The following is a 15,934-nucleotide window of genomic DNA, read 5'->3' as shown; positions in this document are numbered from 1 at the left end:
ACTCTGTTAAATCAATTTGAAAAGTTTTCTTGGATTGGGTCACGGCTTGTCATTGAGGGGTGATGGTGGGCAGGGGTGGACAGTAATGGAGTAAATTTACTTAAGTACTGTACTTAAGTACAGATTCTGAGGATTTTTACTTTACTCAAATACTAGAATTCTTCTAGAATTCTTTCATACTTATTACTCTTACTCGAATACGTTTCCAAGGCAAAGATTTTTAATTTTACTCGAGTTAATTTCTGAGAAGGCTCATGAATACTTGTTACTTTTGGTTTGCCTGTTGTTGTTTTTTGTCCCCCGCCCCCCTAAAATGCAATTGGCCACACGCAGTGTTCGTCAAAGAAGGAAACCTATCACAGTACACGTTCTCAACTGGGATTTACATAAAACCGGAAATACGTCATCCCCTACCCAATCAGCTCAAAACTAGACCGCAGTGGCGACTGCCGAAGAAGCCTCCGTTGAATCTGATGAACATGATGAACTGGAGTTTCATGAGGCGGAGGAAGAAACCCATGGCCTCATCTTAAAGACATGTTCGAGTTTGTAGAAGTGAAAAAGGACAACGCGGACTCAGACAAGAAAAAGTACATTTTCAAATGCTTATTGTGTTCGCCAAAGAAAACTCTTGTCACTTAATTTTACAGTACTACAGACTGACAGACTGGCGGACACAGGGCCACACAGACTGGGGGGCAGGGGGAGACACACAGATTGGGGGGGGGGGGGGAGACAGACAGCCTGGGGGAGACAATATTGTGGTGCTGGGATATGTCCTTCCTGTAAACATTGAGTTGTTGAAAGCAGATTTAGTCTGTTGTAAAGCAGTGGTTCTCAACCAGTAGTCCACCAGGGTGTCCTTTAGGGGTTCCAGTTGGTCCCCAGTTAAACCAGTTGGTTGGGCCTGTATGGCTCCATTTGGTCTTGTGTGTGTATGGAAGGGGGGAATTGTTTAATAAAATGTGAAAATGACATAATTGTCCTCTTTGATGATTCCATTAATTTTATTTCCATTTTTATAGATGTTGGGGAAGGTTTGGTTCAGTATAACATGATGGTTCTACAGGCAAGAACATCAGTGCAGGTGGTTTCAAAGAGTTTCTCTGAAACAAGACATACAAGGTACTATATATAACATTGTGAAATGACAGTAATTCAGTCAGGTCCATTCTCATCAAATAAAAAAAAAAATTGGAATTTACTCTTACTCGAACTTGTACTTTAAGTACATTTAAAATCATTTACTCTTGAATACTTAAGTACATTTAAAATCAAGTCCTTTTTTATTCTTACTCAAGTAATGAATTGACTGGGCTACTCTTACTTGTAGTGGAGTAAATTTTGACCAGAAGTATTTGTACTCTTACTCAAGTACTGGGGTCAAGTACTCTGTCCATCTCTGATGGTGGGTCCTGAAGCCAGACCAGTGAAGAACCACAGCTTTAGATTAATTAGTTTTAACTTGAGCATGTGAGCATTTTATCTGTTGATCCATGTCAGGAGGGGGTTACAGTATTTGCCTCTGCAGACACCTCCCTAGTGCGCTTGTGGTGCTGTGGTGAGACTGCTGAAAGACAAGTTCATATAAGTTTGATTTGATCTCCTGAAGACTCCTCCAACTTTTAGACTTCCTCTAAATGTGGGAAGGCATCACGACTTGTGGTGTATTGTTTCACGCTGGGGTGATCGGAGACGACGCAGCAGCTGAGACCCCAGCGATTAGCTCTCATCTGACCAGCTCTAGTCCAGGCTTTAGTTTTAGCATCATAGCACTCAACACTTTCATTGATGTTAAAGTTGTTGTGGCCCCCCATGACAAACAGCTTGTTGTTAGTCACTGCAGTGCCACAGTTACCGCGTGGGGTCAACATGGGGGGTGTTTTACGCCACTTATTGGTCTGTGGGTCGTAGGCCTCAACACTTTTTAAACGTGTCTTCCCATCGAAGCCACCGAGCTATGAGAACAAAATAAAACAGTGATGTGAGTGTTTAGGTTTAAATCAAATTTTAACATATAGTGAAGAATGATAAGAAACTTTAAGAGTTTGAAAACAGCATGTGTCATGCCAACTAGACACCAAACAGAGGACATTGTCATTCTGTCAGCTCTACTTGATAAATTCAGGTGCTGGCCTCAGTCTAAGTTCGTTTTTCATTTACTCACCGCAAAGATACGGTTATCATACAAAATGACGCCTAATTCACCGCGTCTGGTGCTCATGTCAGAGAAACGTGTCCACTGGTCGAACGCTGGACTATAAAATTCACAACTTCTTAGGTACCTATGCCCATCATGACCACCACAAACGTAAATCTGTTGAGAAAAGGAGGAAACAGGAAAGCAGTAAATATCACTGATCTGTGTATGAGTCCCAGGAAACGCAATTTTTCTGTCATCTTCTCATTTTCACCTCTTTTATATAATTGCTTTTTTATTTGTACAAATATTGAATAACTTCCAGCATATAGTCTAGTCCACAAATGTTTAAATTAACAATTTCATTCATTCATTCATTCATTCATTCATTCATCTTCATTCATTTATTGATCTTCTTATCCACGTCTTCTGTCTTCACGCGTCACAAGGATTGCTGGAATCTATCCCAGAGGACTTATGGGCGAGAGAAAGGGGACACTCTAGGCATGATACCGGTGCACCACGGAGATTAACAACTTCATGCACAGAAAATCACATGTTCTTCATATTGTTTGCTAAAACATTTAGTGGAGCTCCCAACTCCAAAGTGTTCAAAGTAAAGAAACAGAATTCCAGTCAACATCAGAACAATTCCAGAGCTATTTCCAACTGCTCTGGACCTTCACTCACCTTCTCATTGAATGCTGCACAACCAACACGACTTCTGACATCATTCATGGGTGAAATTAGACTCCATTGGTCCGTCTCAGGTCTGTAGCGCTCTGCAGTCCTCAGGTAATGTGCCCTATCAATACCTCCTATCGCATAAATATATCCGTCCAAAACAGCAACACTCACATAGCAGCGACGGTGCTTCATGGGTGCTGCTTCAAGCCAAACGCGTCTTTTCACATCAAATTTGTGCATGCTGTTTAAAAACTCCACTGCATCAAAGCCACCAATGCAGTAGATTAACCCATCGTGGTAGACAGTGCCATGATACCTGCAAGGCTTTTCCTGATGATCTGTAATGTCCAACCAGCAATCAGCACGGTCATCGTAAACCTCGGTGATGTTAGTTTCACTGGGGTTCCAGCCCCCAATAGCAAAAATGATGGCGTTAGGTAAACGAGGACGAGCAGCGAGATCCGAGCAGAATCTCCGGGGCGGTGTGGCATTGGACAGCTGATGTTTGAGTCGCAAGACGTCCTCTAGAATCTGCAGACACTGAGTGTTGTTGGTCAAATATGGATCAGACATTAGAGTCTTAATGTCATCTGTATGGTTCAAGGCCAGCCGAGCCTACAGAGGAAACAACAGAATTTGAATAGAACAGATGAAATTGTGATATTCCATATTTTTGTTATAGACAGCAACTATGATAAAAAACCAACAGTTTCTGTCTGATATGACTTTTAACTTTAGGAATGTTTAGTATCAACAGAACTTATCACAAAACTAAACGAAAATATTTTTTGTTACTTTATCCTGATAAAATGTAATTAAGCTGCAGGTCTAAAAGCATACAAAAATGAAAAGAAGATTTAGGGTGAGTGAAGCTCTAGATCACAGTTTTGGGAGACACAGATCAGCATAGCGATGCAGAGGAACAGGTTTCTGAGGAAGAGGACAATGTGGGGTACCAGCCATAAGCCCTGGACACATCTGAGTCCAATGAGGAGGTCACTGCTGCTGAGGATGCTCCTGTTGAAGCATTCAAGTCAATAAATGGTCGGATCTTTTGGAGTTTAGTACCTCAGCACGCACATGATGGGCAGCTGCTGAACACGTCATCAAAATGACCCATGGTATCACAAGGTTTGCTGTGACCAGAGTCACTGACATTAAAAAACATCTTTGGTTTAAGTTCTATTGCTTACAATTTTTTTTTGCATCTTCTTGAAGAAAACACTGTAGATGTTACTGTAGTTATTAATTTTAAAATGAAAAAGTAAATCAAGCAAATTTGTTTCAGAGATGCGTTCTATACCCCTAAGTGTAGTATTCAGGTGACACAGTTTTTTTTAAATTGAAATCAAGAGATATACTAATGTTAAAAAAAGGCCCAGAGACCCACAACAAAAATATCACACCGAACATGTTTATGGATAAGGACGCCTTACAAGGTAACCAAGAGATGAGAAAAAAATTGGATGATGAGTTGTTGTTTTGATTGTATTTTAAAGTGATTTAAGACACAGGTTGAAACAGACCCATTAATACAAGGGATTGTAACAGAAACTAACACAGGAGGAAGGTTAAATGAAGCATAATGATAAAACGTTGTCTGACCTTTGACAAGAGTGCAGGTAAATGTGAGGTTCTCTGCTCAGGTTCATGGTTGATCCACCTAACGGCGGCCTCGTACACGGTTTTCTCCTCGTCCACATTGAGCTCATCACTATCAAGGATGTCAGTGAGTTCCTGCAAACTGAGCTCCAGGAACTCCTGGCTGGAAACAACCTCCTCAAACCTGTTCATTAACAGGAAGTGAGCCTTGTGCTGAGCTTGAGGACTTGAGATGATGAGCCGACAAACACCAATGCAGTTCTTTGGAGTGAGATTCTCTTCCAGGAAGTTGTTGCATGCCTCTACAATGTTAGTTACAATCAAATAGTCAGCTGCTATAAGCAGATCTTGTACGTTGTTCTTTGTCACAGAGACAGAACCTGAGTATGCAAAGTTAATAATGATCTTCATCATCTCTGCAGACACGCCTGGGATGGTAAAATGTGTTCTATCGCCTGCGTGTCGGCAGAAAAGGGCCCTGTGAATAAAGAAAAGGAATTGAGTAGCTGTAACACCACATCACATGACCAAACTGAAAAACAACCAACAACCAGCTGTGACTGTGTTTCCAGTCATCCAAGAGTTATCAGCCTGTCCAAACAGAGAACCTGTGTCCAAAAAGTAAGGATTGTCGTATTTCTATTTCTACTTCAGTTGAGTCCAGTATCTCAGAGTATCACTGAGTCCATTACGAGCATGTGAAGGCAGCACTGGACAGTCAGTGGACTCTGTCTCCATAGCAACGATAAACAACAAACACACAAACGGTTCTGGATTCGGGTCAATCAGTCAATCCAATTAAATTATAAAGTGCTGAATGACAGCAGACTTTTTGGGGGCGGCAGTGGCTCAGCGGTAGACCAGACGTCTTGAAGACCAGACGGTGGATGCAACCTGGAGAGGGATGGGCACCGCCAGGTTCAACTACCCAAGACACACGGTATCGTGACAACTGCGAGTTGTCTGTGGTGGCCCAATGACCCTCTGGGGTTATGGGATAGACGAGGCTAGGCTAGGCATCTTGAGATCCACCCAGAGGACTTGGTGGAAGTGATGGAAGTGTCTGGCCTTCCCTGATCAAAGTGCTACCCCCATAACCCGGATGCAGATAAGCAGTTAAATGCAAACAATTTTGTTAAATCACTATTTTATGCATCATGGAAACATTATTATAAGTTCTCCAAAAATGGTAACAAAAACCGTCATTCACACTGATTGTTCCAAATCCACTGACTGTGTTGGGGACATGAAGTCAGCACTACTTGAAAATGTGTAGTGTGTGTATTCTCTGTTCCGTATCCTCCCTGCTGTGCCATATGATCTCTTTTTTATCATGAAAGGTGTCCAAACCTTATAACTCTTTCTTAATGGGACTGACTGATCCTCAGGTTGTCATAATTATGCTGTATAATTGTCTTTTAGTGCTGAACTCAGTGATGAACGATATCAGCTTACATTGATATTCGATAAGTTACTCACTGGAAGTATGGACTGCAGTTACACATGACGATCCTGCGAACATTAAAACTGACACCACCAGCGCAGATGACTGTGTCTTGTGAACACTCCGAATCCAGTCTTGTTAATCCTGTCATTTTTGAAGTAGCTCCCCTCACACTGTTAACAGTGAAGTGTTTTGACTTGAGTCAACAGGTTTATCGAATGAGATTACCTCAATGACAGACATGAAAGCATTAAAGACATTGAAGACATTAAAGAGATTAAACAATCCATAAATACTACTAGCAGGACATGTAAATGACACAAGTAGATCAAAGCCAGAGGGTGACCTTTGATTGTTATAGATCAGTAGTGTTTTCTGCAATATAAGGCACACCTAAAAGCCTTTAATTTTCTCAAAAACTGACAGTGCACCTTATAATCCAGAGGGCCTTATTTGTGAAAAAAGTTGTGAATTAGCCCATTCAATGAAGGTGCACCTTATAATCAGATGCACCTTTACAATACAGTGAGCCTTTTATATGAAAAAAGGTTTAAAATAGGTCTTTCATTGAAGGCGCGCCTTATAGTCCAGTGCGCCTTGTAGTGCGGAAAATACTGTATAGATTCTATACTGTAGATCAGGGGTCTCCAAACGTTTTCCTGTAAGGGACACATAACTTTTCCCTTCTCTGATGAAGGGATGTTACATATTTTTATTGAATATTATGGCCTTTGTAGTTATAGTTAATCACCAAATAGAGGAGTCCATCTGTAGAACCCATAGAGATAAGTTTAGTCAACGTGTGTGTGTGCTCTTGCATGTTTAAAATCATCACTGAACAGTGACGTGCGGTGAAGTTCATGTGCGGTGAGGCACTGATTTCATCATAATTAGATTTACAAACATATCAACCTATATAAATCTTATTTAAAATTTAATCAGCAACATGAGTGGGTTGTTTAAAGTCTCATAGCAGAATTATTAACACAAACTAACACAAATAAGCACATTTGATTAAAAAAAATATTGTTACCTACATGTTTTTATTGTTATGTTTACTTATAAATGAAGTCCATGGCAGCTCCTTCTGAACAAGAGCAGCGAAAAAAATGTGAGTTGAGATCTGTAATCCTCCATTTTTGTAGTAAGGCAAGGCGAGCAGAAAACAAATGAATGGCTGTAGCTTGGTGTCACCTCCTCTGCGGCCGACGAAGAAGAATCCTTGTCCGAATCTCTGGGATCACCAGCGCCCCCTACCACGAGGCAGGAGAACTGCGTACCTCACTTCATGCCTTTTCCCAGCGGTTTCAGGACCGCTCAACTCCAGAAAGACGTTACACACATGCAGCTGTTGGCAAAAAAACACTTTATATTATATACATTAGCTAAATTATGGAAATTTTACAATTTTACTTGCGACATATAGAGAGATAGCATTACGGTCTCACTGTTTAGCTACCTCTCCAAGGAACCATCACCTTATCGTGGTGGAGAGGTTTGTGTGCCCGAAGGATCCTGGGAGCTAAGTTGTCGGGAGTCTTGTACTCCTAATAGGGTCACCCAAGGCAAACAGGTCTCAGGTGAAGGGCCAGATAAAGAATGGTTCAAAAGATCCCATGAAAAATCAAAACGCTTATCTCCACGCATAGCCTCGGTTCTGGATCCAAACTCCTGGATAGGGGTTGGACCTTGTTTTACTCCGGAGTTGCGTCAGGCGTGAGGCACAGGGCGGGTGTGGGGATACTCACTAGCCCCCCAGCTGAACGCCGATGTGTTGGAGTTTACCCTGGTGGATGAGAGGGTCGCTTCCCTACGCCTTAAGGCTGTGGGGGGGGGGGGGGACTCTGACTGTTATTTGTGCACACGCACCAAATATCAGTTCAGAGTATTCAGCCTTCTTGGGGTCCCTAAATGGGGTCTTCATGGGATCCCTGCAGGGGACTCCATTGTTCTTCTGGGGGACTTCAATGCACACGTTGGGAATGATGGAGACACTTGGAGGGGCGTGATTGGGAGGAATGGCCTCCCTGATCTGAACCCGAGCGGTGTTATGTTGTTGGACTTCTTTGCTAGTCTCGGATTGCTCATAACTAACACCATGTTCGAACACAAGGATGCTCATAAGTTTACCTGGTACCAGAGCACCCTGGGTCGGAGGTCAATGATCGATCTTGTGATTTATCACCTGACCTTCGACTGTGTGTTTTGGACACTTGGGTGAAGAGAGGGACAGAGCTGTCAACTGATCACTTCTGATGAGTTGGGTCCGTTGGTGGAGTAAACCTTTGGATAGACCTGGTAAGCCCAAACAAGTAGTGCGGGTGAACTGGGAACGTCTGGAGGAGGACTCTGTCAGTGAGGCCTTCAATTCACACCTCCGAAGGAGCTTCTCAATGCCCCCAGCCTGTGGAGGCTGGGGGCACTGAACCTGATGGTTGATGTTCAAAGCTTCCATTGCTGAAGCTGCAGCTGAGAGCTGTGGTCTCAAGGTCTTGGGTGCCTCAAGGGGCGGTAACCCTAGAACACCGTGGTGGACCCTGGTGGTCAGAGAAGCCGTCCAGCTGAAGAAGGAGGCCTTCAGGGGCATGTTGTTCCTGGGGACTCCTGAAGCAGTTGCAGGGTACCGACAGGCCAAAAGGACTGCAGCCTCGGCTGTGATTGAGGCAAAACAGAGGGTGTAGGAGGAGTTCGGAGAGGCCATGGAGAAGGACTATCGGACGGCACCAAAGTTGTTCTGGAGGACTTTCCAACACCTCAGGAGGGGGAAACGGGGGACCATCCAAGCTGTTTACAGCAAGGATGGGACATTGTTGACTTCGACTGAGGAGGTTGTCGGTCGGTGGAAGGAACACTGAGGTACTCCTGAATCTAACTACCCCAACTGACCCATCCTCTGTTGCAGAGGCACAGCTGGAGGATGATGGGGGATTTGAATCAATCTCTTTGGGCGAAGTCACCGAGGTAGTTAAACAACTGCACGGTGGCAAAGCCCCGGGTGTTGATGAGATTCGCCCGGAAATGCTGAAGGCTCTGGGTGTTGAGGGGCTGTCATGGATGACACAGCTCTTTAACATTGCGTGGAAGTCTGGGACAGTGCCAAAAGAGTGGCAGACTGGGGTGGTCGTTCCTCTTTTTAAAAAGGGGGACCAGAGGGTGTGTGAAAACTACAGGGGCATCACACTCCTCAGCCTCCCTGGGAAAGTTTACTCCAAGGTGCTGGAAAGGAGGGTCCGGTCAATTGTGGAGCCTGAGATTGAGGAGGAACAATGTGGGTTCCGTCCTGGTCGTGGAACAACGGACCAGCTTTTTACTCTCACAGGGATCCTAGAAGGGGCTTGGGAGTATGCCCATCCAGTCTACATGCGTTTTGTGGACTTGGAGAAGGTGTATGATCATGTCCCCAGGGATATACTGTGGGAGGTACTGCGGAAGTATGGGGTGAGGAGTTCTCTCCTCAGGGCCATCCAATCCCTGTACGCCCAAAGTGAGAGCTGCGCTTGGGTTCTTGGCAGTAAGTCGGACTTGTTCCGAGTAGCTGTTGGCCTTCTCCAGGGCTGCGCATTATCACCAATTGTGTTTGTGATTTTCATGGACAGGATATCGAGGCGTAGTCGTGGTGAGGAGGGGTTACAGTTTGGTGGCCTGAGGATTGCATCGCTGCTTTTTGCAGATGATGTGGTCCCGTTTGCGTCATCAGATTGTGACCTGCAGCGCTCACTGGTCCGGTTTACAGCCGAGTGTGAAGCGGCGGGGATGAGGATTAGCACCTCCAAATCTGAGGCCATGGTCCTCAGCAGGAAACTGGTGGACTGCCTTCTCCAAGTGGGGAATGAGGTCCTTCCACAAGTGAAGGAGTTTAAGTATCTTGGGGTCCTGTTCACGAGTGAGGGAACAATGGAGCGTGCGATTGGACGGAGAATTGGGGCAGCAGGAACGGTATTGCAGTCGCTTTACCGCACTGTTGTCACAAAGAGGGAGCTAAGCCGAGAGGCAAAGCTCTCCATCTACCGTTCAATCTTCGTTCCTACCCTCACCTATGGTCATGAGCGATGGGTCATGACCCAAAGAACGAGATCGCGGATACAAGAGGCTGAAATGGTCTTTCTCAGGCGGATAGCTGGTGTCTCCCTTAGAGATAAGGTGAGAAACACTGCTGTTCACGAGGGGCTCAGAGTAGAGCCGCTGCTCCTTCACATGGAAAGGAGTCAGCTGAGGTGGTTTGGGCATCTGGTGTGGATGCCTCCGGGACGCCTTCCCTAGGGAGGTGTTTCTGGCACGTCCAGCTGGGAGGAGACCTCGGGTCAGACCCAGGACCAGGTGGAGGGATTATATCTCAACAGTGGCCTGGGAATGCCTTGGGATCCCCCAGTCAGAGCTGGTGGATGTGGGGGTAAAGGGAACGTTGGGGCTCCCTGTTGAAGCTGCTGCCCCCGTGACCCGACCACGGATAAGCGGTGGAAGATGGATGGATGGATGGATGGATGTTTAGCTACCAGCCCAGCTAGTGGAGCGATTCATCAATCCATGGTGAGGCTCAGCTGGCTGGTGCCTCACCACAGGTCTCTGATCAGTGTTTCAGCGGTAAATGTGAAAATTCAGCGATTTTGAGTAAAAATAACCTAAACTTGGTGATGCTGAATAGAAAATAACTTTATAATACGCATCACTGGAATAAAATAACCATTTAATTTATTTATTTCATTTTTCAATTTTTTTCTCTCATGATGGCAGGTGAGGCCGTGCCCCCCCCCCCACTGACCACACGTCACTGTCACGTCACTTTTTTTTTTTTCGCAAGCGGATGGCGATGCGTGCACACGCAGCGGCTCCTCTCTCTCCCGATACAGCATTTTTTTCATGTGTTTTGTGTCTTGTCTGTCCGTGTGTTTGTCCATCTTTATCACGTCCATCTTTGTCATGTCTACTTACCCCAAGGCGCTCATACTCCTGTGAGATTCTGCTCGACATGCGCAGAACAACTTTATTGGACGTAGACCCGGCTGACGCGGAAGTGCTGCGTGAGTGTGGTCTGCTCCGGAGGCCTGCTCAACCGCCGACCCCCACTCCTGCTCCCTGCCTGCAGTGGAAGCTGTGGTGATCTGCCTCTACCGTGTTCTGTTTTGTCATATGCATTTGTTCCTGACTTTGTCTTTTGTGTATTGGTTTTCAGTTTATGTACTATTCTGGTTTTCTATTACCACTGCATTCATGATTCGCTGCACCTTGTTTGTTTCCCCTGATTGTTTCGTTTGGTCGTTAACCAATCCGTGTTTAGTTCTTCCCCTAGTCAATTAGATGATCAATAATTCCACCTGCAACTACATAGCACCCTGGTCTGACTATTTAAGACACTTCATTTCAGTTCAGGTCTGTCGCAGTGTAACCCAGTTTCCTTTTGAGCAGATTCTTGTATGCCTGATTGTTACTGTTGTTCCTAGACCGTTTCCGTACGACCACGAGTTTTGCCTTGCCTTGTCTGCATTATTTCTGGATTCTCACTTTTGCCTGTTGACCACGATTTTTGTCTTTTGATGCCCTGTGTATGACCTTTTGCCTGACTGTTGGATTACGATTTTGCCTGCCTCTTTTGTATCGTCTTTTCCCTGATTTTCTGGTTTTAACCCCCGCTTGGATTTTGGACTACAAACTTATTAAAGGCTTTTGATTAATCGACACCTTGACTCTCGCACCTGGTTCCTTTTGGAAATTATAACAGAAGCGCCACGAGCAGAACATGCAAAAGCAGAAGTGGGGCAAGCGTGGAGGCATCCAGGCGAGGCTAGCAGCTAGCTCTCACCTGCCAGCTATCCCGACCATCACACTTGCCAACGTATGCTCGCTGGAAAATAAACTGGACTACATCCGCCTGCTCCAATAATCAACTAAGTCTGTGGATGAGTGTTGTGTCTTTGTGGAAACCTGGCTCACTGACAGCGTCCCGGACTGTGCCATTCTTCTGGACCGGCTAACGTGCTACCAGGCTGACAGAGCGATCGCTGAGGGGGGGAAGACCCGCGGCGGGGGACTCTGTGTTTACATCAGAGATGCTTGGTGCCGCGATGCTGCTGTGGTCTGCACACACTGCTCTCCTCTGGTGGAGCTCATGATCATCAGATGCTGGTCATTCTACCTGCCCAGGGAGTTTTCTGTCATATTGCTGGTGGCAGTATACATCCCTCCCCCCCTCCATTAACAACAGGAGTGAGGCACTGAATAAACCCTACCATCTCATCAGTCAGCAGCAGACAGCCCACCCAGATGCCTTCCTCATTCTGGCGGGGGACTTTAACCATGCAAACCCCCAGAGTGTGTTTCCAAAATTACATAGACTATCAACTTTGCCACCAGAGGAGCTAACATCCTGGACAATGTCTACACGACACATAAAGATGCCTACAAGGCCCGCGCCCTCCCCCACCTTGGGGCGTCAGACCAGACCACTGTTATGCTAACACCCGCATACAGACCGCTCGTAAGAGTCGTTAAACAATACAATTTCCTCCGGGATTAATAAAGTATCTATCTATCTATCTATCTATCTATCTATCTATCTATCTATCTATCTATCTATCTATCTATCTATCTATCTATCTATCTATCTATCTATCTATCTATCTATCTATCTATCTAAACCTGTGAAAAGGCAGATCCGGGTGTGGCCTGATGGGTCATCAGAGGCACTCCAGGACTGCTTTTCAACCACAGACTGCAGCGTATTCAAAGATGCAGCCACCCACAACAACACCACAGACCTCCAGGAGTACACAGAGACCGTCACTGCATACATGAGGAAATGCATGGATGATGTCACGGTCACCAGAGCAATCTCCGTTTGAGCCAACCAGAAGCCTTGGCTGACAGGTGAAGTCCACAGACTCCTGAAGGCGTGGAACACGGCCTTCAGAGCTGGGGACGAGGTGGGCCTAAGGACAGCTAGGGCCAACCTGTCACGAGGCATACAAGTGGCCAAGAGACAGTACCCCAGGAGGATCGCCACCCACTTCAGCGACAGCAGACACCAGGAACCTGTGGCGGGGGATTCAGTTCATTACTGACTACAAGTCCCTTCTGCAGTCCTGTGACAGCTCCACCACTCTGCTGAATCAGCTGAATGACTTCTTTGCGCTTTGAGGCAGACAACGGCATCCTGGCACAGAAGGCTCCACCCCCTCCTGGCGACCAGGCATTGACGCTTTCTCCAGACAGCGTGAGGCAAGTCCTCAGAAGGACCAACGCACGGAAAGACCCAGGTCCTGACAACGTTCCTGGTCGTGTCCTGAGAGACTGTGCTGATGAGCTCACAGGTGTCTTCACAGACATCTTCAACATCTCCCTGAGCCAGGCTGTTGTCCCCACCTGCCTCAAAGCCACCACCATCATCCCAGTCCCAAAGACGTCGCCCCCATCCGGCAACGACTACCGCCCAGTTGCACTGACTCCCATCCTCATGAAGTGCTTCGAGCGGCTAGTCATGCACCACATCAAGTCTGCCCTCCCTTCAACCCTGGACCCTTTTCAGTTTGCTTACCGGTCCAACTGCTCCACTGATGACGCCATCTCCACTGCATTACACCCAACCCTCACCCACCTGGAGACCAAAGACTCGTACACCAGAATGCTGTTCATTGACTTCAGCTCAGCATTCAACACAATCGTCCCCCAGCAGCTCATCTATAAACTGGACCAGCTTGGACTCAACACCTCTATACGCAACTGGCTGCTGGACTTCCTGACAGGGAGACCACAGGCAGTTTGAGTCGGTAACAATACCTCCAGCACCATCACGCTGAACACGGGAGCCCCCCAAGGATGTGTTCTGAGCCCCCTCCTCTTCACTCTGTTGACCCACGACTCCACACCACTTTCAGCTCCAACCTCTTCATCAAGTTTGCAGACGACACGACTGTGGTGGGTCTCAGGAACAACAACGATGAGACAGCCTACAGGAATGAGGGGGGCCTCCTGGCTATGTGGTACAAGGACAACCATCTCCATCTGAATGTGGAGAAGACGAAGGAGATTGTTGTGGACTTCAGGAGAACACGCACCCAGCATGCTCCACTAACCATCAACGGTGCTGCAGTGGAAAGGGTCAGCAGCACCAAGTTCCTGGGTGTGCACATCTCCAAGGACCTGTCCCGGGACCACAACACCACATCGCTGGACAAAAAAGCCCAACAGCGCCTCTTCTTCCTCCGCAAACTGAGGAGAGCAAGAGCCCCACCCCCCATCATGCTGACCTTCTACAGAGGCCCCATGGAGAGCATCCTGACCAGCTGCATCACCCTGTGGTACGGTGCCTGCACCGTTTCCTGCAGACCCTGCAGCGCATCGTGAGAGGAGCTGAAAGATCACTGGTGTCTCTCCCTTCCCTCACAGACATTTATAACACCCCCCTCACCCACAAAGCCATCAGCATTGCAGGTGACCCCCCCCCCCCCCACAGCCTTTTCAGCCTGCTGCCATCAGGTAGGAGACTGCAGAGTCTGGACCAGAACCAGCAGGATCAAGGACAGTTTCTGTCACCAGGCGGTCAGGAGGCTCAACCCCCTCCCTGCTCTGCCCCCTGCCATAGCCTTGACCTCTACCCTCACACTGCCCCCCCCCCCCCCCCCCCGGCACCTAACTAGCTATCTCTCCCTCCCTTTGTCCTGTCTGTGTTGAACTGCCTGTTGTACTGTCTATTGTACTGTCTGTTGTACTTTCTGTGTTGAACTGCCTGTTGTACTGTCTATTGTACTGTCTGTTGTACTTTCTGTGTTGAACTGCCTGTTGTACTGTCTATTGTACTGTCTGTTGTACTTTCTGTGTTGTACTGCCTGTTGTACTGTCTGTTGTACTGCCTGTTGTACTGTCTGTTGTACTTTCTATGTTGTACTGTCTGGTGTACTGTCTGTTGTACTGCCTGTTGTACTGCCTGTTGTACTGTCTGTTGTACTGCCTGTTGTACTACCTGTTGTACTGTCTGTTGTACTGCCTGTTGTACTACCTGTTGTACTGTCTGTTGTACTGCCTGTTGTACTGTCTGTTGTACTACCTGTTGTACTGCCTGTTGTACTGTCTGTTGTACTGCCTGTTGTACTGCCTGTTGTTCTGCCTGTTGTACTGTCTGTTGTACTGTCTGTTGTTCTGCCTGTTGTACTGCCTGTTGTACTGCATGTTGTACTGTCTGTTGTACTGTCTGTTGTACTACCTGTTGTACTGTCTGTTGTACTGTCTGTTGTTCTGCCTGTTGTACTGCCTGTTGTACTGCCTGTTGTACTGCCTGTTGTACTGCCTGTTGTACTGCCTGTTGTACTGCCTGTTGTACTGCCTGTTGTACTGTCTGTTGTTCTGCCTGTTTTTTTGTATTACGGACTACCTAACGGACAGACCCCAGTACGTCCGTATGGGGGACTGTTTGTCTTCTATGGTGACCAGCAGCACGGGGGCGCCACAGGGGACCGTTCTATCCCCCATTCTCTTCACCCTCTACACATCAGACTTCAAGCACAACTCGGATACATGCCACATACAGAAGTACTCCGATGACACCGCGATAGTGGCATGTATCCGGGAGGGTGATGAGGGGGGGTACAGGGCATTGGTGGCTGACTTCGTGGAGTGGTGCCAACAGAACCAGCTCCAGCTCAACGTCTCCAAGACAAAGGAGATGGTTCTGGATTTCCGGCGGGCACCTCCCTCTCCACAGCCGGTGATCATCAAAGGCAGTGAGGTGGAGGTGGTAGAAAACTATCAGTACCTGGGACTGCAGCTAGACAGCAGACTGGACTGGTCACTCAACTCCAACTGTGTGTACAAGAAGGGGCAGAGCAGGATGTACTTCCTAAGGAGGCTGGCCTCCTTCAACATCTGTCCTAAGCTCCTTCTCATGTTCTATCAGTCCGTAGTCTCCAGTGTGCTGTCACACGACATTGTGTGTTGGGGTGGGGGGGCCAGGAAAAGAGATATGGACCGTCTGAACAGACTCATCCGCAGAGCGGGCTCAGTGGTCGGGCTGAGCCTGGACTCTGTGGATACACTTCTGGAGAGCAGGACCATGTCTAAAATTAAGGCCATCA

At 46.9% G+C, this 15,934-nt stretch overlaps 1 protein-coding gene across 1 annotated transcript; it reads right to left on the bottom strand.

Annotated features, from left to right (window-relative positions):
- Positions 1 to 1,625: 1,625 nt before the first annotated feature.
- On the bottom strand, positions 1,626 to 6,024 carry LOC137598749 (kelch-like protein 10). The gene is made up of 5 exons (XM_068319195.1): positions 5,909 to 6,024; positions 4,433 to 4,907; positions 2,831 to 3,442; positions 2,168 to 2,317; positions 1,626 to 1,958 (listed from the first exon to the last, which is right to left on the bottom strand). The coding sequence occupies exons 1-5, from the start codon at positions 6,022 to 6,024 to the stop codon at positions 1,626 to 1,628; spliced, it is 1,686 nt and encodes a 561-aa protein (XP_068175296.1).
- Between the last annotated feature and the right edge of the window lie 9,910 nt (positions 6,025 to 15,934).

This window comes from Antennarius striatus, chromosome 7 (genome assembly GCF_040054535.1).
Source record: "Antennarius striatus isolate MH-2024 chromosome 7, ASM4005453v1, whole genome shotgun sequence".
NCBI lineage: Eukaryota > Metazoa > Chordata > Actinopteri > Lophiiformes > Antennariidae > Antennarius > Antennarius striatus.
Note: the sequence above shows the minus strand (reverse complement) of the source record. Positions and strands in the feature narration are given on the sequence as shown.

What these genes read in the sequence shown, in the direction of transcription:
- LOC137598749 (XM_068319195.1), bottom strand. Translation starts at nt 6,024, where the DNA reads ATGACAGGATTAACAAGACTGGATTCGGAGTGTTCACAAGACACAGTC. An exon ending in AACTGCAGTCCATACTTCCA is followed by an intron (nt 4,908 to 5,908) that starts GTGAGTAACTTA and finishes CTTTATTCACAG; the next exon opens with GGCCCTTTTCTGCCGACACG. An exon ending in TACCTGCACTCTTGTCAAAG is followed by an intron (nt 3,443 to 4,432) that starts GTCAGACAACGT and finishes TTTCCTCTGTAG; the next exon opens with GCTCGGCTGGCCTTGAACCA.